Below are 23,367 nucleotides of genomic sequence, written 5' to 3'. Positions count from 1 at the left end.
TGGGAGGCCGAGGTGGGCAGATCACCTGAGGTCAGGAGTTCAAGACCAGCCTGGCCAACATGGGAAAACCTTGTCTCTACTAAAAGTACAAAAATTAGCCAGGTGTGGTGGCGGGTGCCTGTAATCCCGGCTACTGGGGAGGCTGAGGCAGCAGAATCGCTTGAACCCGGGAGGCGTAGGTTGCAGTGAGCCAAGATCGTGCCACTGCACTCCAGCCTGGGTGACAAGAGCAAGACTCTGTCTCAAAAAGAAAACAAAAGAAAACAAAACAAAAAACTGCAAAATAGTGATACATATAACAAAAGTATTTTGGTAGAGCCATAAACATTTCTATTTGACTATTTCTGATCCACCAAAATAGCAACTTTATATGTCCAACCCAATTTGTACAGGATTCACGAGTTGAGGGAGGGTCTAAAATAGTTTCTGAGTAGAAGCCCTGCTTTTCTGGGTTGAATATGAAGGGTCCCTAAGCACATAAAAGCTCTTTCCTAATTGGGCAGCATTGACAGCCTAAAGAGGAGAGATGGGCAATGCCTGCATGCAGATTTCACGTCCCACCTCTTAGTGGCATCTTTGATTGCTCCATGAGGATTCCACCTGGGATCCAGGTGTAAAGGGAAAGGAAGCTGGGGAAAACCAGACTGATGTCACAGGGACACACTGGGTGGGAATGGGTTGGTTTAAATGAGATGTACTCAGAGGATGAAGGGTCATTTCTGGGATTCCTTGGCAGTTGTGACTAAAAGCAAGTTTGGATATTAACTCTGTAAAGAAGAATCTTATTTTTTAAAATGTGAAATCGACTTCACTTTCAACAGATGAATATCTTCTATACCATTAAAGCCAATTATAATATTTAATGAACTAGAATGGCAGTGATATTACTCTCATAGCCCAGCTCCTGCTGAATGACTCCCTCTAGGATATTTTCTAGGGTGTTATGCCAATGAAGTTTTTGGTTTTATTTGTTGTAAATAGCAAGACTTCCATTGTTTTACCAAAAAATTTTCAGATCACTCATTTTCACTAAATTTGTAAAATAAAAACATATAGGGCATGTTTTAGTACAATATTTTGATTAAATTAATTTTCTATATTAAAAATGCTTGGTTTCCACCTTCTAGGAATTAATATTTGAAGAAACAAAACATTCATTCTACTAGAATCAGATGCTGTGAGTTGATTTTGGTAGCTATTTGCTGCTCTGCAGACCTAATTTCAGGCTGCTGTGGTTCTCAGCAGCAATTTGATTTTGTGAATATTATCTTTTGTATTCTGAATCCCATTGCTAAGCAGGGTGGCGTTGTAAAAATAAAAACATAAGGTTCTCTTGTCTGAGTCTGTGTGGGAGTCAGCAATGCTTATTTCTAGCATGAAACATTATTTGTATGGTGAATTTCCCAAATGCTGTTTGACCTTGGAGTTGTTCATTTAATTAAAAAAACTTCAATGCCTACTATGTGCCCAGACCTCTTCTAGGTAGAGACGATACAAGAGTGGTACAGAAGTGAACAACATAGGTAACTGGTCTGGCCTACAAGGATTTCGCATTCTGTGCTTTGGAGACTGATTTTAGCAGGAACTTAAAAAGATAATTTCAGGCTGTGATTAGAGCTCTGGAGTAAATAACAAAGAGATATGATAAAATGTAACCTGGGCTCTCCCTCTCCCTCTCCCTCTCCCTCTCCCCTCCCCCTCCCTCTCTCCCTCCCCCTCCCCTTTCTTCGGTCTCCCTCTGTTGCCGAAGCTGAACTGTACTGCAGTGAGCTCGCTGCAACCTCCCTGCCTCGGGCTCCTGTGATTCTCCTGCCTCGGCCAGCCGAGTGCCTGGGATTGCAGGCATGCGCAGCCATGCCTGACTGGTTTTTGTATTTTTGGTGGAGACGGGGTTTCGCCGTGTTGACCTGGCTGGTCTCCAGCTCCCGGCCCCGAGTGATCTGCCCGCCTCGGCCTCCCGAGGTGCTAGGATTGCAGACGGAGTCTCGCTCACTCAATGCTCAATGTTGCCCAGGCTGGAGTGCAGTGGCTGGATCTTGGCTCGCTGCAACCTCCACCCCCCAGCCGCCTGCCTTGGCCTCCCAAAGTGCTAAGATTACAGCCTCTGCCCGGCCACCACCCCATCTAGGAAGTGAGGAGCACCTCTGCCCGGCCGCCCCGTCTGGGAAGTGAGGAGCGCCTCTGCCCGGCCGCCCCGTCTGGGAAGTGAGGAGCGCCTCTGCCCGGCCGCCCCATCTGGGAGGTGTACCCAACAGCTCTGAAGAGACAGCCACCATCGAGAACGGGCCATGATGACGATGGCGGTTTTGTTGAAAAGAAAAGGGGGAAATGTGGGGAAAAGAAAGAGAGATCAGATTGTTACTGTGTCTGTGTAGAAAGAAGTAGGCATAGGAGACTCCATTTTGTTCTGTACTAGGAGAAATTCTTCTGCCTTGGGATGCTGTTGATCTATGGCCTTGCCCCCAGCCCCGTGCTCTCTGAAACATGTGCTGTGTCAACTCAGGGTTAAATGAAATAAGGGCGGTGCAAGATGTGCTTTGTTAAACAGATGCTTGAAGGCAACATGCTCCTTAAGAGTCATCACCACTCCCTAATCTCAAGTACCCAGGGACACAAACACTGCGGAAGGCCGGAAGGCCGCAGGGACCTCTGCCTAGGAAAACTAGAGACCTTTGCTCATGTGTTTATCTGCTGACCTTCTCTCCACTATTATCCTGTGACCCTGCCATATCCCCCTCTCCGAGAAACACCCAAGAATGATCAATAAATACTTAAAAAAAAAAAAAAAAAGACAGTAACAAGTGTTGTCAAGGATGTAGAGAAATTGCAACCCTTATTCATTGCTGGTGGGAATGTAAAATACCATAGTTACTCTGGAAAACGTTAAACTCAGAATTATTATGTGACTCAGCACTCCCACTCCTAGAGGGGGGGGTGTGTGTGTGTGCGGTTTATATATATATACATGCCTATGTATGCATGTATATAGAAAGATGGATAAAAAATATATATGTGTATATATATCCAAGATAAATAAAAACGAACATGTACAAAAAAAAAAAAAAATGTAACCTGGGGAGTCAGGCAGTGGCTGAATGGAGGAGGGAGGAGATAACTTCAGAGCATGACAGGGAAGACTTTTCTGAGGCCGTGCCTTTAAGGTGAGGAACATAAGTAGTCTTTTGGAGAGCTGGGAAAGTTGTACAGGGTAATATCAAGTGCAAAGGCCCTGGGGCAGTGGGCTTATTGTATTTGAGAAACAGCAGGTGGGTGTGGCCAAAGCCTACCAAGAGATGACAGTGGAGAAGACAGGAGGGTCCTGTAGTTTATGATACACAAGCAGCCATTTTTACAAACAATAACTAAGGCACCTTTCCTTTTCAGATGGTGGAATTGCACGACTTAGAGTATTCGGTACTGGACAAAAAGACTGGACTGCAACTGACCCCAAAGAACCTGCAGACCTAGTGGCCATCGCTTTTGGGGGTGTCTGTGTAGGATTTAGTAATGCTAAGTTTGGGCACCCAAACAATATAATAGGTAAGATGATATTCTTGGAGCTGGCTTATTTAGGAAGTCTGGGTACCGGCATTAAATACCCCAATATGGTCAGAGTGATTTAAAAGGAAAGGCACATCTCAAAGCACAGGAGTGGATGAGATTAATCTTCCATGTGTAGGATTTGATGCCTTTATGACATGAAATAAGTCAACATTACCAATTTTTCTACCTAATTTTGGCCTAAGTAGCTGCTTTAAAAGGAAAAGTAAAATTTAACTAACCCTATGATTGTTTGTGAATTTACTGAAACATTAACTTTAATGAAAATAACTTATGTAGCAATGCTCAGATGCATAAGATCTGTAATTTAATTACAGCAATGTATTCATCCTCATAGTTAAAATCATGCAGTTTACCATTAAACAATGTTATTTTCTGTAGGAGCTGGCGGGGCAAAGTCTATGGCGGATGGTTGGGAAACTACAAGAAGGCTGGACCGGCCACCAATATTAGAAGTAAGAAGTTAAAAATAACTATGGTTTAAAGTTTTTCTGAAAAGTATTTTTTGAAACTTTTTCTTTTAAATAAACTTTTGCATATTTTAGAAACCTCATATGCATTGTTCTAAATGCTAATTACTATGATTTATATTTTCCAAATTTCCCACTGTTTTCATAATATCAGGGCAGAGACTCAGAAGCCCAAACATACTGGTCATTGCCAGCTATGCCAATGCAGTTTTGGAACATTCCTCTGTTTCTTCAATAAAGAAACAAAAGGAGCTGCGATTTAATAATACAAAAGTTATGAATAAATGTGTTGGGAGATCTGGGGAAGAACCACTAGTTTAGTAATGTTTAATATCTGTGTATCTCAGGATTATTCCACTTATGTGAACTTGTGATGGACAGGGCGCTCTAGAGTCCATGCAGCTGTTTAACTTGGCCAGTAACTAATTTGAGATACAGAAACCAAGATGAAGTGAAACAAAAAATACAGTGCCTTTCAATTTGCAAATCCCACCAAAAACTTGGTCAGAAAAGCGCCCTCCCCTTCCTAAGTTAGATTTCACGTCACCTGATGCTTTGAGATATCAATGAACAGACTCCCTTCTCAAAACTAAGGTTTGAACACACATCATGTATCAGTATAGGTTTGACCAACAAAATATGTGCCTTGAAAGGTCAAAACAAACTAATTAGAGGACCTATGGACTGGATTAGATAAAGATTGCTGCACATATAACATTTTGCAGGGATCTGTAATTGACATAGAAATTTAGAAAAACTTATCCAGGACCCAATGAACTCACAAATTGGCATGAGACATTTAAGAAATGATAGCAAAGAGGCAATTTACATGAAAGTGATTTACACATCAGGCCACAGGAAACACTCTTCTATAGTAAGAAATAAAAGAAACACGTCAACCTTTTTCACCTGTTGGTTTTCGGGACTGGTTTCTTGAATGACTCCAAGTTCGTTTATCATTTTCTTCTCTTCTGAATTCCAGAATGATGAGAATGGCATTCTCTTGGTTCCGGGTTGTGAATGGGCAGTTTTCCGATTGGCACATCCTGGAGTAATAACTCGAATTGAAATTGACACAAAATATTTTAAAGGTAAATGCAAAGCCATAAAGAAGTACCCTATAATTGGTGTGTTTATTCTAAAGACTGAGTTCTATGGAAGTGGGACTGAGGACACTGGGCTTTCGGTGTGGATTCCCCGTTTAAGCTGTGTAATTTTGAGCATGCTACTTTAACCCTTAGAACTCTATCTATCTATCTATCTGCCTATCTATCTATCTATCTATCTATTATTTATTTTTTTGAGTTGGAGTCTTGCTGTGCTGCCCAGGCTGGAGTGCAGTGGCGCAATCTCGGCTCACTGCAACCTCCACCTCCAGGGTCCAAGCGATTCTCCTGCCTCAGCCTCCTGAGTAGCTGGGATTACAGGCATTCTACACAATACCCAGCTAATTTTGTATTTTTAGTAGAGATGGGTTTTTGCCATGTTGTCCAGGCTGGTCTCGAACTTCTGACCTCAGGTGATTCACCCACCGTGGCCTCCCAAAGTGCTGGGATTACAGGCCTGAGCCACTGCGCCCGACCCTTATTTATTTTTGAGACGGAGTCTTGCTTTGTCACCCAGGTTGGAGTGCAGTGGCATGATCTTGGCTTACCTCCTGGGTTCAAGCGATTCTTCCTGCCTCAGCCTCCTGAGTAGCTGGGATTACAGGTGCCCGCCACCATGCCTGGCTGATTTTTGTATTTTTAGTAGAGACGGGGTTTCACCATGTTGACCAGGCTGGTCTCGAACTCCTGACCTCGGGTGATATGCCTGTCTCGGCCTCCTAAAGTGGTAGGATTACAGGCATGAGACACCATGCGCAGCCAACCCTTTGAACTTTAGTAACTCCTCTATAAAATTCACATTAGGGCTGGATGACCCCCAAAGTCATACAAGATTCCATGACACTGTCCAGCTCTTTACCATAGAGGCTCTGCATCCCCCTTGGAAAAAGAGCCTGTGAAAAGCACAGGGATGGGAGGCACCTTTTTACAGAGAAGGGTCTTGAGCAGATTGACTGGGGAAGGGGAGTGACCATTTCTTCCCCAGGCTTCACTTTTAAGGCAGTGGTTTACACATTTTTAAAACCGTACACCTCTGTTTAAAAAATATTTGGACAAACAACCCTGATCTTCTGTATTTACTTTCTTATGAAATACATATGTGTATTATTAAGACAATTCAAAAGAAGTTGCTACACTTTTATAATTGTTATGTGACATGTTATAAGTACTAGATTGAGTATTCCACATTAGCCATCTTTGAATAAATAGTGGCAGGTTGTATTCATGTTTTGGGTGAGTGGTTTTTATTTTTTTATTTATTTTATTATACTTTAAGTTTTAGGGTACACGTGTACAACGTGCGGGTTTGTTACATATATATACATGTGCCATGTTGGTGTGCTGCACTGGGTGAGTGGTTTTTAAATATCTTGGGAATTATTGTGACTTTACTCAATTACTAACCATTATATCAAATTCAAGGCCAGGCTCATCATTAACAGTAGTGCCTATAATTATTTCAAGAAGTCTTGGTAATTTTAACTTATTTTGGAAAGACGGCATTTTATCTGTTTTTTCTTTTAACTATTATTTTAGGTTCAAGGGTAAATGTGCAGGTTTGTTATACAGGTAAACTTGTGTCACGGGGTTTTGGTGTACAGATTATTTTATCATGTAGGTATCAAGTATAGTACCCAATAAGTGTTGTTGCCTGATCTCCCTCCTCCCACCCTCCACCTTCAATTAGGCCCCAGTGTCCCTGTGTTCCCATTATTTAGCTGCCACTTATGTAAACATATAGTATTTGTTTTTCTGTTCCTGTGTTAGTTTGCCAAGAATAATGGTCTCCAGCTGCATCCATGTTGCTGCAAAGGACATTACCTCATTCCTTTTTGTGGCTGCATAGTATTCCATGTTGTATATGTATCATATTTTCTTTAGCCAGTCTACAATTGATGGACATTTAGGTTGATTCCACGTCTTTGCTATTGTGAACAGTGCTGCAATGAACATACATGTGCATGTCTTTATGGCAGAATGATTTATATGCCTTTGGGTATATGCCAAATAATGGGATTGCCGAGTCCAATGGTAATTCTGTTTTTAGTTCTTTGAGGAATCGCCACAACACTTTCCACAATGGCTGAACTAATTTACACTCCCACCAGCAGTGTATACGTGTTCCCTTTTCTCCACAACCTTGTCAACAACTGTTATTTTTTGATTTTTTCATAACAGCCATTCTGACTGGGAGATTGTATCTCCCAGTGGTTTTGATTTGCATTTCTCTAATGATTAGTGATGTCGGCCATTTTTTCATATGCTTGTTGGCTGCATGTATGTCTTCTTTTGAAAAGCATTTGTATACGTCCTTGGCCCACTTTTTAATGGGGTTGTTTTTTGCTTGTAAATTTGTTTAAATTCCTTATAGATTCTAGATATTAGACCTTTGAAAGAACCATAGGTTGCAGATATTTTCTCCCGTTCCGTAGGTTGTCTGTTTACTCTGTTGATAATTTTGTTGTGCAGAAGCTCTTTAGTTTAATTAGATTCCATTTGTCATTTTTTTTGCTTTTGTTGCAGTTGCTTTTGGCATTTTCATCATGAAATCTTTGCCAGTTCCTATGTCCAGAATGGCATTTCCTAAGTTATCTTCCAGGGTGTTTACAGTTTCGGGTTTTACATTTAAGCCTTTAATCCATCTTGAGTTGATTTTTGTATATGGTGTAAGGAAGGGGTCCTGTTTCAGTCTTCTGCATATGGCTAGCCCGTTATCCCAGCACCATTTATTCAATTGGGAGTCATTTCCTCATTGCTTGTTTTTTAAGACTGCATTTTAGATCTGGTTATGTGGCCATGGTTTTTACTTTTCAATGTGGCTGACTGAGGGTCAGGTGAAATGGCAGTTCTGGATTTTCTTGTTCATACATACTTGCATTTTTTTATGGTATCTTTAATCCACAGTTCTCTGCATGAATGATTTAAAATAACTTACTTATTTTTGTGAGGGATGCTTTAGTTAAAACTAGATAACAAACAGTAAATCCACTTAAGCAGACACCCAAAACTGCAATAGGTCATGAATCTACCACTGTCAATCACTCAGGATACCTCTGGTACATACAATATGATGACCATATTGTAATGGAAATAAGGGAGCATGGCAGTATCCACTTATAGCAATAATATAGTAGGTTATATCAAATACACAAAGCTTAATATACACATACATATGTATGTATATCAGACAAACAGAAATAGCAGCTCTAATGTTCTCTACTTGCGTTCTTTGTGTTCGTATGCACCCCAGGGGCACGTTCGCCCACCCTGGAGACTACCGTTTTAAGAGACGGGCCACGAAGCGGGCGTGTGAGCCACAGTCTCCTCTTTTCCAGGGTTCTTGATTAGCAGCTCCTCCTCTGTTGATCCGAAAGAGCCCCAGTAGAAGTTCTCTCTTCTCAAAGAGAGTGGGACCTTCCCCTCCAGGTCCTCTAACCCCACTGAGCACACGATTCCTATGATATTCCAAAGAGAGAAGAATCTCAGGACCATATACTCTCACCTGAAGATGACTCAGAAATCCCCAAATACATGTGTGTGGCTGGTGCCCAGCGCTAGCTAACATAAAACTCAGTATTTCCTTTTGATTGTCATGTTAAAAAATATGTCATAGGAAAATATTTTCCAGCTTCATAATAATTTCAGATGAGCCACATAGCAGTCTGCAAGTAATTAAATCTGCAGTTGAGGAAGCTTATCAAATACATTCAGATTTCAAAGTGAGAACGCTATACATTCAAATTGAAATGAGCCAGCCCCCTTCACATATGGCGGACGGCTTCTGAGTCCTCTGAAAAAGAAATGTCTATTTCATGAGGCAATCTGAGCCTCACAAACCGGTTTGTTCCTTCTCTCACATACTTCATACCTTTGCTTTTGCTGAGGAAGAGCAGGGACTTGTTTTTTGCTGGGTTTTTGATCTTATTAAAAAAGCATGATATCCTATACGCCAAACTGAGTGTAAATGCGGGCAGAAAATCACGCTGTGTTTTGCTCCAACAGGCAATGCTCCTGACAGCTGTAAAGTGGATGGGTGCATCCTGACAACTCAAGAAGAAGAAGACGTGATCAGGCAAAAGTGGATTCTCCCGGCCCACAAGTGGAAACCACTGCTTCCAGTGACCAAGGTTCGTGTGGCATGCTATTAGGAGCCAACACTCAGACTGTGCTATTTCCCTAAGATTCTCTTTTGAAGGATTAGGATACACTCCAAAGTTTCTGCTCAGTTTAATGGTAAAATGAATGAGGTTTAAAACCCCTATCTGCAAACTTTAAGAAGAAAGGCTCTATTTCTCTCCACTTTTGTATTTCTAAATTTTGTTAGGACAAAATTGTTAGGTGTTCAGAATACATACATGGAAACATGTCTCTGCATCATGTTTAACTTTGTAGAAGGGGTGACTAGCACATTTAAGGCTATAATGGAGTGTCCACCTGCAGGATGGATGCTCTGAGATATTCCACAAGTGTCTTATTTGATTTAGAAAGAGGGTCAGGCTGGAGGTGAGAGCTGCTCCCATGTAAAGATAGAAAATAATCTCCGGGAGAGACCAAGATGATCTCTTCTTTCATTTTCTTATCAATTTGCTTATGTATAATCAACTATTAGAAGCAATTGATGGGCATTTAGGTTGCCCACCAGTTGTTTATTGGGGCCTGATTATTCATGCATTATTTGGGCATCCTAATCCTACTAGCAGATTTTCAAGGAAAGCCAAATTATCATCAATTAATAACTTATTTTAAAGCCCCTTTGGTTAAGTCCAAGCCAAAGGTTTGCCCGGGGTGTGGGCTCATTCGGCCACACATGCCCTGTTAACAGACTAGGACCTCTGCATCTGCTTGCTTTTCAGTTGTCTCCCAACCAAAGTCATCTGTTCGATAGCCTGACCCTGGAGCTCCAAGATGTCATCACTCATGCCAGGCTCACCATCGTCCCCGACGGGGGGGTGAGCCGCCTTCGGCTCCGGGGCTTCCCCAGCTCCATCTGCCTCTTGAGGCCCCGGGAGAAGCCCATGATGAAGTTCTCGGTGGGCTTCAAAGCAAACCCTTAACACACACAAAGCCCCGGTGTCGGACACACAGCAGTAATTTCCCAGTCATAGTCTTCTTTTCAAGTGTTTTGAACACCTAGTGATTTAATAAAGTGGTCATCTCACAAACTGATCTCTGTATTTAATGTTGCTATGAGGCATTTGGTAGCTTACATACTGGCTATGGCTGTGAATGGTGGTCTCTAAGGAACTACTTTTTTTTGCACATTATAAGATATTGATACTCATAATATCAATATTCTGTACCTTCGGTGTGGACTTCCAGCCGTAACATGTAGCCTACTGTCTAGAATCACTCAAGGGGACTGGCCTATCTTTACCCAGAGTAGGAACGATTCTTCCAAAGACCCCCTCTCCTTCTGAATCATTCTTAACCCCAGTGAGGGTGCGTTCTGAATGGCACACGCCTGACACCGCACACCAGCGGCTGTAGCACTGTTCCTCATAGGCTCCCAGTGGCTCTGCACAGCTCCTCCTCTGGTGGAAAAGCTCAAATTCCCCACTCTGGGCCAGGAGTCCTAGAAAATTTTGGGGCTGAACCGGTCAAATTCAACCTAAGATCAAAGAAACAGAGGCTCAAAAATGTGAGGCAGATCCCAGCACCCATCCAATGTTGATTGTCAAGATGGTCCTGGTCCCTCCCTAACCCTCCTCTCTACCGCTTCTACAGAGGAGGGCGGCGAGCGTAGGCGGAGGAGGCACGGTGGGCGTCCCGGGGCGCTCAGCACAATCACGCTAGCCTCCTCCTCCTCCTCTTTTCCTGAGCTCTGCCGCCACGCCCCTCACCTGCCCGGGCTCCCCGTTGCCCCCTCACCTGTCTCCGCCCTGTGCCGCGCCTCACCTGCTTGGGCTTCCCATGACTCAATCACCTGTCCCTGCCCTGTGCCGACCCTCACCTGCCCGGGCTCCCCGTTGCCCCCTCACCTGTCTCCGCCCTGTGCCGCGCCTCACCTGCTTGGGCTTCCCATGACTCAATCACCTGTCCCTGCCCTGTGCCGACCCTCACCTGCCCGGGCTCCCCGTTGCCCCGTCTCCTGCCCCGGCCCCGCGCCCCTCGCCCTGGCGGCCAGGCGGTCACAATCGCCCAGGGTCGCGTCAACACGCAGCCCTCGCCCGCCCGGCAGCCCCGTCCAGTCCCCGTCCCGTCCCCGTCCTGCGCCAGCGGCTGGAGCGAACCTCCCGTCGGCGGTGCCTGGGCCTGGGCGCGGCTCTGCAGGCGTCGCTGCCCGCGCTGCCGCAGCCTCTCGGCCCCGGCGAGCGAGGAGCGGGGCGCGGCCATGGGCACCCGCGGGCCCTCCGCGCTGGTGGACACCACGCCCGCCAAGACCATCGTGGTGTACCGCAACGGGGACCCGTTCTACGTGGGCAAGAAGTTCGTGCTGTCGCGGCGCCGCGCGGCCACCTTCGAGGCACTGCTGGAGCAGCTCACGGAGCAGGTGGACGTCCCGTTCGGGGTGCGCCGCCTCTTCACGCCCACGCGTGGGCACCGTGTGCTGGGGCTGGACGCGCTGCAGGCGGGCGGCAAGTACGTGGCGGCGGGCCGCGAGCGCTTCAAGGAGCTCGAGTAAGTGCACCCGCGCCCCCCGCGCCCCCCGCGCCCCCCGCGCCCCTCCCGGCCCTCTTGGGTCTGAGCGTGGTCAGGGCCGTGCTCCCCAGGTGTCCTCCCCAGGCTTCCTCCCGGCTAGGGCGCCCATCTTTCCGCGAGGACCCAGTGCCGCAGGCGTCGGGCCGCCCCAGGCCACGTGGTTTCCTGGGGGCGAAGCCGAGGCAGCCCCGCCCCCAGGGTCCCTTCCTATGGGGCAGGGCGGGCCCTCGCCCGCAGCGATTCAGGAGCGCTCCAGAGACGGCCAGGAGGGCGTGGGGGAGGGGCATGGGGCAGAAACGGGGGGGTGTGGAGGAGGGCGTGGGGGAGGGGCATGGGGTAGAAACGGGGGGGTGTGGAGGAGGGCGTGGGGGAGGGGCATGGGGCAGAAACGGGGGGGTGTGGAGGAGGGCGTGGGGGAGGGGTTTGGAGAGAGGCGTGGGGAGGGGTTTGGAGAGAGGCGTGGGGAGGGGCGTGGGGAGGGGCGTGGGGAGGGGCGTGGGGAGGGGCGTGGGGAGGGGCGTGGGGAGGGGCGTGGGGGGCAGGGCCTGGGAATGGGGCGGGTTGGGCAGTTCCCATTTGAAATCGCTCAGGGTGACCCCTCTCACTCTGTGTCCATCACTTGGTCCTGCGTGCATTTTCAAGCTTGCCTTTAATTAAACTATTGCCCTCCCACGGTTTGTGTCTGTAATCCCATTATTGCAGCCTGTGTCTGCCTTCTGTGATCTCAGTTGCTTTTCTCTCCTGGTCCTCTGTTTCCTTGTAGGTTTACTTATTTTTTGACTGTGAACTACTCCTTTTGTATAGCTTTGTGTGGGGACATTCTTCGAGGGCTGAGATAAAAGTGAGATTCCCCAGAGAGAATTTCCATTTTCTTCTTTCAAATGCTCCCAGTTCAAAAATGCTCTGAATTAAATCAGCAGCTTGAGTTTTGTTTGTTGTTTTTTGAAAAAGTAGTAGGATTTAGTATGAGGGTTGGTGTATGGTTCCAAATTCTTAGTGGCATTTGCAAAGATGTGAATTTACCATTCAGTTGTTTCTGAAGAAAAATCATAAGTCACAGGCATCACAGTTGCTAAGAGGTAAAATCTGGATTAGCGTATTTCAGATTGAAATTTATTACTATGATAATCCTGTTATGTATGAGAATTCATGGAAAAATTATATTCCTTTATAGCCATGTGATTTGTGATTATTTTTTCCAGGCTAGTCAGTTGGTGTGAATATCTAGAACTGACATCCTACCCAGGATCCAGTGTTCAGTGCTGTTTTACAATTAAAGAATATATTTCTACAAAAACTGACTTTAAAGTCCTTTTCAATACATATATAATGAAAAGTATTTAATTTTATCCCAAGACATTTCCTTGTAAAATTGGCCTATGTTTTACATGTTAGCAAATGAGGAAGGAAATGTATCAAGCACCTGCCATGAAGCCTGGAGTATGCCTGGGAGATGTTACTCTTTCCGCTTGCCGTGGGGCTGGGTATTTTCTAACAGACCCTGTTGTACCTCCAGTTTTGTAGAGAGAGTCTGGAGTCTCATGGTTTATTTAAAATGTTTTGGACATGTAGCAAAAATATTGAGAAAAAGTTGAGATGTTTTTCTTCCCAGTGCTCTTACTGTTTATTTTACTTTTTGGGAGGAAAGAAATGTCACCTGCTGCAGAGGGAGGGGAGTTGGGGTCCGTGTGGCAGACAGCCTGGGTTATTTTGCATTATCTATTATCCATGCATCTTCACTGCTGTAAAATAGATGAGCCATGTCTGCATGTGAATTTCAACATAGAGAGCACGTGGGGTTCCTTTTCTTCAGTTTTTTTTAGGTCAATGAGTCTGAAATTGGAATTCAGACTTTGGTGAACAAAGCTCTGAAAAATGTGACTGGATTTTCACTGGTATTAGTAAAGTAAACTAGCTCTTGGAAATTTATATTCTGTAATTGCTAAGCCATTGAGCACTTCAATTAATTTTCACTGGAAAATAATATTCTAATTGTGTCACCAGCAAACGAACTTTGAAGTGAAGCCTGTTGATATATTAGTGATCCGGGAGCTCCCCTCATAATAGTGGTTTTCAAGATGGTGCATTAAAAAGACAAACACCAACAAATCTATCCAATATCCAATTATTATCAGACATTTCCTGCATTTCCTGGAAGAAAATAATTTGAGACCCAAAGAACATAATTTTTTTCTTTATAAAACAAAATATTATAAGATAATAATTACTTTTCAAAACAATTACGTGTCATATAAAGCCTAGAATTAATATTTCTTTTGTGGAGAAAGCCACATTTACAACAAAATCTAAGTCAGGGTGTTGTGTATGTGTGCACGCATGTGTGTGCGTGTGTGTGTGTGTGTTTAGGGGAGGGACCCCAAATAATTTGAATGCTTAGGAATATTACTCTGTTTACCTTAGAGCTTGTTGCTGAGACATGAGTGTGAACATGCTATTTGAATCAAACTATCCTCGTTCTTCCTCAACCCAGCCTTTTCCTGTCATCTCCGTGGCCACCCATTTGTACCTGGGAACTAGCCGCAGATGACAGGAGAAAGAGGAAAAGTGGGTGGAGAGGAAGTTGTGATAGATGACAGGAATGTTGGCCTCAGAGCCAGAGACTGGTGGAATTTAATCCTGGCTTTGTCTACCTGAGTAACGTTCAACAAGTGAAATAACCTCTCCAAGACTTGGTTTCCTCATCCATAAAGCAGGCTTGCTTCACATCCACTCTGCGATACGCTTGGGAGAATGGAATGAATGCAGTAGGGTAAGGTGCCTGGCACTGATTCTCATGGGTGGTTTCTTCCCTTCCTTTGTTCTCTGGAAGTAGCCAGGAGGGAGCTTGCACCTAATGGTCCCATCTCTGCTTCACAGACCCACTCCCTGTCCACCTCAGGGCAAGCCAAGCCCACCCAGCAGGCTTCTCTATGTGCCTGAGTTAAAGACCTCAGGTCATGGGCTGTCTGAGGAACTATTTGTCCTTTCTGTTTTTGTATGTTCTTGGGAGTGCAACATTGAAATAATAAATAGTATTTTGTGTTTTTGTAGGATCTTTTTATGCTTTTTTTCTGTGTTAAATTTTATTTTTTGGTTCCATGTAATGAAAATCAGATGTCTCCTTTGGGAGATTAATGTTCATAAACAAATATGGAATTTGGGAGTTTAGAAAAAATTTAAAATATTTATTTGGAAAACAGGAAGACTGGACTAAGCTAGTGAAGAGTGGATACAAGGGCCTCTAAGCAAGTGGAGAGGCTCAGGCTGAACTCAGCCAGCAGCCATGTTTTGTTCGGTTCATACAATTTTCAAAGATTTGAGTTGGCTGCAACATTTTATAATTGGGAGAATTCATGTAATAATATGAACTTTTGGTCTCCCTTGGAAAAAATAGAGGATTTGATTGTTCAGAGGACTTGGTTGTAGTTGCGCGCATCTCCACTATCTGGGCTTGTGAGGCCCTGTCCACCTCAGAAGGGAAAGGATGGTCCCCCCAGCCACAGCCCCCACCAGTCCCTGAGACCACCCTTGGTGAGTGTCATCATTTACTTGACCAGTTTGCGTCTGTGGGGATCTGCGTCTGTGACTCTATTGAATGCTTAGTTATTTCTTCCCCTTCTATTTACCAGTCTAAGTTGACCCTTCTCTGAATATTGCTAAAACTATCAAAAACAATAACAATCTCAAATACATATTTTTTTTAATCAGGAAGAAACCTTAGTATCAGGTATAAATTTGAAGGTATTACTTATTACCCATGAAAACATTTTATTTTTGAGGAATATGGAAGTCCCAAAAGTCCCCAACAGTAAAAAAAATTGTGTTAGTAGGGCTCAGACACATTTTATGCTGGTGACTCTTTTCCAGTTTGCAGTTTTGGCAAAAGGAGAACAGTGTTGAATTTCTGTGAGCCAGGAGGGTGCGGTGGGGATGCGGAGGAGCTGGAGCAGAGTCTGGGTTTCTGTTCCGACCTTAGCCTGTCATGGGAACATTGATGAGCTTGCAGTTCTGGGCCTTCAGCAACCTGGTTAAAAAATGCTGTTGAATTAGATGATTTCTCAGGTTTCTCTTTAATAAAATTATGTGAGAGAAAGCAATGTCACTTAAGAGACGCTTTCAAGGGGCAGTGCCAGTGGTACCCAGTGTGAAAACTGTCCTACAACAGTATTGCTATTGTATTCTGATGTGGATTCTAACACCGAGAAAATTTTAGATTCTAGTTCCAAATTGCTGTGGGGTTGTATCTATTAAGCTGGAAAAGGACTCATTTCTAAAGAGTCTGGAACTTTCTATGTAAATATCTTCCTTCTAATGATGTTTTCTTCTTTCTTCTTTTGCAGTTATATTCACATAGTTCCCCAAAAACCTGCAAAGATAAGGAAGTTGAAGGAAGTAAGTGTTCGCTTCTAACAACTAATAATGGAATCAATTGGCCAACTTGGTAAAAATTTAAATGTCGGCATAGAATAATTGAAGTTTTACAGAAGCAGTAAATGCTTGCAGAGATGTGTTGCTCTTGAAGTCAGAACACACTGTGCAAGCTTGTCATACTTGTCAAAGCACTTAAGTAACCAAGCGGCGGAAGGCAGTGAAGAGAGGCTAAGATGTGCGGAGGGAGATAGTCATCTTTGAGGCACACCGTGCAATTAATTCAAGTTTTCATTTTCCTTTTGTTTTGGGGGGGTTTGGAAAGACAGGTCTCAGGAAAAGTTATTTAGTTATGCAATGTTGAAGCTAATTACAATGCTAAATTTAAAGATTTGTCCCAAGTGCTCAACATTTTTGTACTTGATAGACATTTATTAGGTCTACAGGACAGAACATTCCATCACACCATTCTTATCACTTGATTCTTAGTAAAAATAACCATTTAATTTGTTTAAAGAGACATGCCTTTTTTATAAGCAATAAAAACCACAGTTTTAAGCCAGGTAGCCTGTTGATATTTAGAATTTAACATAATTTTTACTTAAAAACGGACTTATTGTGTGGATTATTACACAGGTGAGTTATTTTGAGGGCATCTACTTCTCTAAGTTGTAATGTTGCTGTTCTTAAATTTCCTCACCTGTAAAATGGAGATGATAATAGATACCTCAGAGACTTGTTATAAGGACTAAATGGTAAAATATATATAATGTGCCAGCACTAGTTAAGTGCTTCCCCTCCACATCTTACAGAAGCAGCTCTTCTCTGTGTCTTTGGAGCGTCACCCAGAGCTCCACGCAGGACACGCCAGCAGCCCCAGCATTGTTCACAGGCACCAGCTTCCAGAAGCGTTCCGCTGCTTTCTTGGAGTCTGCCCTTGAAGGCAGTTAAAATAAGTCAAATTTATTACTTTACTCACCTTAAATTGTAACTTGCCAAGGACGAGAGGGCAAGTTTCCAACTAGAAAGCAATTCTGGCAGTCACTGAATTTCAGGGCTACCTTAATAAAGAGCGTGGAAATGATATGTGATCATCCTGACACCTCTGTACCTGTTTCCCCTCTTTCTGTGGGGCTGGGAGTGGGATTAAGCAACAATTCTGGAAATCACCCTTGAGAACATTTGCTAGAGTTTGAGTCTCGGTTCATCCTTTGCATATTTCAGTGATTTAAATAAGATATGATTTAAAAGGCAATATTTTAGGACAGGGAGGAAATTTCAGACTATCTTGTCAAAACTTATTGTTTCCTAGTAGGGGAAGCCTTGGTCTACAGACGTGAAATGCTGAGCAGGCACACCAGGATTTCCACACCTGTGTTGGCCTTGTCCTCCTAGGGCAGGCATTAGGTTGCTGGGCACTCACTCTATGAGGCTATAGTTACCCAAGAGAGTTAAAAAAATTTTTATTATTGAATTTCCACTTTGTTCATTTCAAAAATGTGATTATAAAAGTAGTTCTCATTGAGAGAGGTGTCAAAAATACTGTGCAGAAAATCAAAACTACAGTGAGATACCATCTCACACCAGTCAGAATGGCTATTTAAAAATTATTTTATATTTTTTTCTTCAACTTTTATTTTAAGTTCAGGAGTACATGTGCAGGATGTGCAGGTTTGTTCCACAGGTAAACATGTGCCATGGTGGTTTGTGGCACAGATCATCCCATCTCCTAGGTATTAATCCCAGCATCCTCTAGCTACTCTTCCTGATGCTCTCCCTCCCCTCATTCCTCCTCTCTGACGGGCGCCAGTGTGTGTTGTTCCCCTCTCTGTGCCCATGTGTTCTTATCCTTTAGCCCCCACTTAAAAGTGAGAACATGTGGTGTTTGGTTTTCTGTTCCTGCATTAGTTTGCTGAGGATAATGGCTTCCGACTCCACCCATGTCCCTGCATGAGTACCTTGTGTGATGCTGAGGTTTGGGGTATAATTTATTCTGTCACCCAGGCAGTGAGCATAGTATCCAATAGTTAGTTTTTCAACCCTTGCCCCATTCCCTCCCTCCCCCATCTATTAATAGTAGTCTCCAGTGTCTACTGTCATCATCTTTACACCCATGAGTACCTACTGTTTAGCTCCCACTTATAGGTGAGAACATGGAGTATTTGGCTTTCTGTTCCTGCGTTAATTCACTTAGGATAATGGCTCCAGCTGCATCCATGTTCTTTTTTATGGCTGCATAGTATTCCACAGTGTATATGTACCACATTTTCTTTATCCAGTCCGCCACTAATGGGCACAAGGTTGATTCAATGACTTTGCTATAGTGAATAGTGCTGCAATGAACGTATGAGTGCATGTGTCTTTTTGGTAGAATGATTATTTTCTTTTGCGAATGATAGTTCTAAGTTATTTGAGAAACCTCCAACGGCCCTGCATAGTAGCTGAACTAATTACATTCCCACCAACAGTGTATAAGCATTCCCTTTTCTCCACAGTCTCACCAGCAACTTCTGTTTTTTGACTTTTTCAAAATAGCCATTCTGCTATTATTAAAAAGTCAAAAAACAACAGATGCTGGCAAGGTTGTGGCAAGTGTAAAAGAGAACACTTTTACACTGTTGGTGGGAGGGTAAATTAGTTCAACCATTGTGGAAGACAGCATGGTGATTGCTGAAAGACCTAGAGGCAGAAATAGCATTTGGCCCAGCAATCCCATTACTGGGTATATACCCAAGGGAATATAAATCATCCTGTCATAAAGATACATGCACATGTATGTTCGCTGCAGCACTATTCACAATAGAAAAGACGTGGAACCAACCTAAATGCCCGTCAATGACAGACTGGATTAAAAAAAAAGTGGTACATATACACCATGGAATACTATGCAGCCATAAAAAAGAATAGGACCATGTTCTTTGCAGGGACATGGATGGAGTTGGAAGCCATTATCCTCAGCAAAAATAAAAATTTTTAAACTCTTTTGGGTAACTACAGCCTCATAGAGTGAGTGCCCAGCAACCTAGTGCCTGCTCTAGGAGGACATGATTTTTAACGCCTGAAAACTATTCCACCATGTGAGTTTATCATAATTATTTAGCTCATCCTCTTTGAGCAGACCTTTGCCTTTTTGCTATTTTAAACAGTGATATAATGTAATGGACCCTTTGAAGACATGTTTGTTCACATTAATGATTATTTATAGAGAAGTAGAATTAACATGCATTATTTTAATCTCTTTACTATTTGCTTGTGGATTGGATTCCATAATATTTCTGAAAACTTACATTGCTTCTGACAGTGTGTGAGATGCCCAACACCACCCTCTGGGGTCATGGGGATGGAGCAGTATCATGTCAGTGTGCATGGCCTGGAAGTGCCTGATGCTCATGATCCTGTCCCCATTTCCTTTTGTGGAAGTAGTCACCCCTAAAAAGGGTTTGCACTTATTATTGTTTGTTGTGTAAATACTTGTCTTGGTAGGATAAGCATTTGCTTGGACACATGTCAATGGTGGAGCCAACCCTGAATGAGTTGGAACCACCACCAAGAGCTTTGGCTGACACACATGATTTACTCCAAGAACCCTGCTGTGCCTGGAGGGGACTGTAAGAGTAGCTGAGATTCAGAGCTGTGTCCTGCTGCCCCACACGAGAACACAGAGCTAACCGGTCACAGGACCGAAGGCTGCCCGTCACTCCCAATGGCATTACTACTACTTACTAAACCACAGTTTGCCTGCCTTGTGGCTTATGGGAATGCACCTGTGATCCCAGAGACAGTATAATACTTAATGAACTAAAAGACTTGTTGGCCAGGTGCCATGGCTCACACCTGTAATCCCAGCACTTTGGGAGGCCAAGCTGGGAGAATTACTTGAGCCCAGGAATTCTAGACCAGCAAGACCCTATCTCTACAAAAAAAAAAAAAAAAAATATCCAGGCATGGTGGCACATGGGAAGCTGAGGCAGGAGGATCACTTGAGCCCAGGTGTTTGAGGATGCAGTGAGCTATGATTGCACAACTGCACTCCAGCCTGAGCAACAGAGTGAAATCCTGTCTCAACAAAAGAGACTTGTCTTTGCTTGTTTTCCTTGCTTATTATGTTCCAGAAATAGAAATGCTTTGGTGAGATGCCAAGTGCTAGGACTTCGTGGGTTTCTTTGTGAGGCCCCCATGCTGCCAATTTTCTATGTGACCATATTCACATAGCCAGGGCTGAGATGCCTGCACGCCACACTGTGCATTGGAGAGTCGTGTCAGTCCTTGAATGCTTCACCATCGTGTTCAATGTCCAGAAGTTTCCTCTCTGTTAACACGGAATGTTGTGTGGCTTATGTTCTCAGCACGTTTTCACACCTATAGTCTCATCTGCAAAAATGGAAAAATAGCAACCATGTGAGTGAGGCAGAGCAGGCCTTAATACCTGCCATTTAAAAGATGAATAAAGAGTTCAAGAAAGGTTAAGCACCATCTGCCGTTGGGTGGCTCGTTTGCAGTAGAGCTTGGACTAAAATCAAGCATTCTAGGAATGACTCCAGGATTTCTCCCACTCTTTTCCCAGGAAAAGACCCATGACTGCTTTTGTACAACTTGCTAGTATTAAATGAATTTCTTCCATTTAATTCAAAGAAGTCATCATAGGAATTTTTTCTGATAGATGTTCAAGCCCTTACATCACAGAAAGAGAACCCTGGTGTGCAGTGGCAGCGGAAGGCACCCCCCAGTGTCTTGAGTGAAGGTGCAAAGCAGCTCTCCCAGGGAAAACACAGGGAGCCAGCAGGATGGGGCACAGGGTTCTCCATGATCCATGCGAGGGGCTGGGGGAGCTTCCGTAGGAAGAGCACCAGAATGAGGGCCTTCCCCCTCTGCTGCTCTACCTCTTTCTAGGGTGAGTTGAGAACAGCTGCATCCCGGGTGCCCAGGGTCAGGGGAGCTGCGTGCCTCGGCCCTAAAAGCTCCTGGAGACCTTGTTGGAAGTTAAAGCCATGTGCAGCCCCGGCCCTAAAAGCTCCTGGAGACCTTGTTGGAAGTTAAAGCCATGTGCAGCCCTTCGTGCACTGGTTCCAGCTTGATGGGCCTTGGTCTGTTCACACACTGGGGTTTAAGGATGTTTACAGTAGCATTTTCTTTTTAAATTACAAAATGCTGGGGACAACCTGAATGTCCACCAATAGAGAAATGGCTAAATGATTCATGTTATGTCATCCCAGGATTAGATCTGTAGGGATTGATCTAAAATGGTATCTGTCAGAATGTGGGCAGGATTAAGTGAGATGATCTTTGTAAATCACTTCGCCTGTGCTTTTGACATACAGCAAGAGCTCAATAAGTAGTTGGTGCTATTATTATTCGTAATGCCTTTAAATTGTAGCTCATCCTGTCCAAATTTGAGATCCATGATTGCCTACAATTTGAATACCAGTGTAAACTGTTTTACAAATTAAATGTGGCATAAGCTTTTGCCAAGTCCAAAAATTCAATGTCTAAATGTTTTACTAAGTCATTTAGCCTTATTTTGTGATACAGTAATACAGAGGAGAAAGACCTAGCTTCTGTAAATTATTCTTTCACAGAATTTCTGTTTTGATCAAAATATATTAGTGGGAAAATTGAAGAAGCTTCCCAAGAGATTTTGATTTATGTAGAAATTTACTTAAAATTAATTAGAATACCATAATATACATTTAATATTGTAATAGAAATGATTTTTAAAATACTTTAATATAATGAATTTGAAATTGCATTTCATTAAATGGAAGGACAAGGACAATTAGATTAGGAACAAATGCTCTTGGGGTCTTGGCTTTCAATGACTGTGCCATGTTGGTTTAATGAGAAAAGTGTCCTTGGTCTTACTTCAATGGAAGGACTTCTATTATAGTACAACATTGAGATTTCTGGTTTGTAATCTCAAGTTGTAGAGATTTAGGCAGATTTACTAGGAACAGATGAATCCCAATTCAATGTTTTTTTTTCACCCATGAAGGATCTGTTTCAATTCTGCTCTTTCAGTGGGCCTATCCTGGACTAAACAAGTGTACCGTTCATTTAGACCACATTTTTATCATGGAAGAGAAGGATGTGATTTGCTGAGTTGAATTTTTTAGATCACTGAAGCTACCAATGAATCTAACTCAAAGGATGTTTTAAAATTAATTTCTTAATATACATTTTAACGAAGTGTTTTACATGATTTCCTGCCTTACTGAAAAGCCTGGAGAATAAAATTTAACTTTGTCCAGGTGACTCAAGCTTAGACTGCAGTACTTTGGGCTGGCTGAACCAATACTCACTTCCACTGTATTTCTTAGTGATCTTGCCAATGGCGAGACCACTGTTTGCCGTTTGCTGCTGACCTGTCAGGAACACATTTGGAAGCTTCTGCTTCCATTTTTAAAAAAGTACCCTATAATTCATGCTCATTGTAGAAAAATGAGAAAATATATGTAATTTAAAAGAAAAACATATTCATAATCCTATCATTCAGAGATTAACCACTGTTTTTCCATATGCTTTTGACATGTACACATATACCTACATACATGTATATACTCCTAGCTTTATAAATGTATTTATTTAATCAAAAGGGGAGCATAATCTACATTTTTTTTCAAAACTCCTTTCTATTTAATGATGTATCATGAAATCTCTACATGTCAATAAATATATTCCTGTAATACTTTTTAGTGGATTTAGAATGTTGCATTAAGAGATGTATAACATATGTTTTTAAAACCAGCCTTCTTTTGCTTGACATTTAGAGAACCTTTTTATATGTCCTACTAAACTGCTCTCCTGAGAGATTATACCAAGTTAAATCTGTGCCCATTGTGAGACTGGGTGTTTCCCACACCTCCCAAACACTGTGTGTTATCCTTCATTTTCCCAACACATTGCCATGCTGGTGCCATAGCTTTGTGGAAATATCATCGGCTCTGTCATTTGGACAAATTAACTTCTCTGAGCTCAGTTAATGGGTATGGCTATATCTAAGAAATAGGGGTTAAATGTAATTATGCATGTATTCTGCTCATCACAACATCCTAAACTTTCAATCCATCCATCCATCCATCCATCCACCCATCCATCCATCTATCCAATTTAATCCGAATGCTTGTGTATTTGGAAGTGTTTGCTTTCCTGTGGCTGATTATGCCAGAGCAGCAACACAAAACCAAATAATATGTGTATGTGTACTAAGCCCAGTGGTTTTTTCACTA

At 43.1% G+C, this 23,367-nt stretch overlaps 2 protein-coding genes and 1 long non-coding RNA gene across 10 annotated transcripts in view; 2 read left to right on the top strand and 1 right to left on the bottom strand.

Annotated features, from left to right (window-relative positions):
• Positions 1-10,299, top strand: part of ALLC (allantoicase) — a 46,492-nt gene extending 36,193 nt beyond the window's left edge. For both annotated transcript variants that reach the window (XM_063713794.1, XM_024242533.2), the window contains exons 8-12: positions 3,385-3,540; positions 3,943-4,016; positions 5,014-5,122; positions 9,140-9,264; positions 9,991-10,299. In XM_063713794.1, coding sequence (XP_063569864.1) covers positions 3,385-3,540; positions 3,943-4,016; positions 5,014-5,122; positions 9,140-9,264; positions 9,991-10,191 — 665 coding nt within the window. In that variant the 3' untranslated portion in view covers positions 10,192-10,299. The remainder of the gene's footprint in view (positions 1-3,384; positions 3,541-3,942; positions 4,017-5,013; positions 5,123-9,139; positions 9,265-9,990) is intronic.
• Positions 4,839-11,111, bottom strand: LOC129057777 (uncharacterized). The gene is made up of 4 exons (XR_008522548.1): positions 11,033-11,111; positions 10,438-10,745; positions 5,686-5,856; positions 4,839-5,089 (listed from the first exon to the last, which is right to left on the bottom strand). It is a non-coding gene; the product is annotated as an uncharacterized LOC129057777 (long non-coding RNA).
• A 192-nt stretch (positions 11,112-11,303) lies between these two features.
• DCDC2C (doublecortin domain containing 2C) overlaps positions 11,304-23,367 on the top strand; it is a 148,751-nt gene continuing 136,687 nt past the window's right edge. For 3 of the 7 annotated variants that reach the window (XM_054548428.1, XM_054548432.2, XM_054548433.2), the window contains exons 1-2: positions 11,330-11,755; positions 16,117-16,168. In XM_054548428.1, the coding sequence (XP_054404403.1) occupies positions 11,469-11,755; positions 16,117-16,168 (339 nt within the window). In that variant the 5' untranslated portion in view covers positions 11,330-11,468. Of the gene's footprint in view, positions 11,756-14,409; positions 14,547-16,116; positions 16,169-23,367 lie in introns of those variants that run through there. The other 4 variants (XM_054548429.2, XM_054548430.2, XM_024242532.2 and 1 more) reach the window with 3 other exon arrangements.

This window comes from Pongo abelii, chromosome 12, assembly GCF_028885655.2.
Source record: "Pongo abelii isolate AG06213 chromosome 12, NHGRI_mPonAbe1-v2.0_pri, whole genome shotgun sequence".
Classification (NCBI taxonomy): domain Eukaryota; kingdom Metazoa; phylum Chordata; class Mammalia; order Primates; family Hominidae; genus Pongo; species Pongo abelii.
This window is presented reverse-complemented; position numbering and strand designations above follow the sequence as displayed.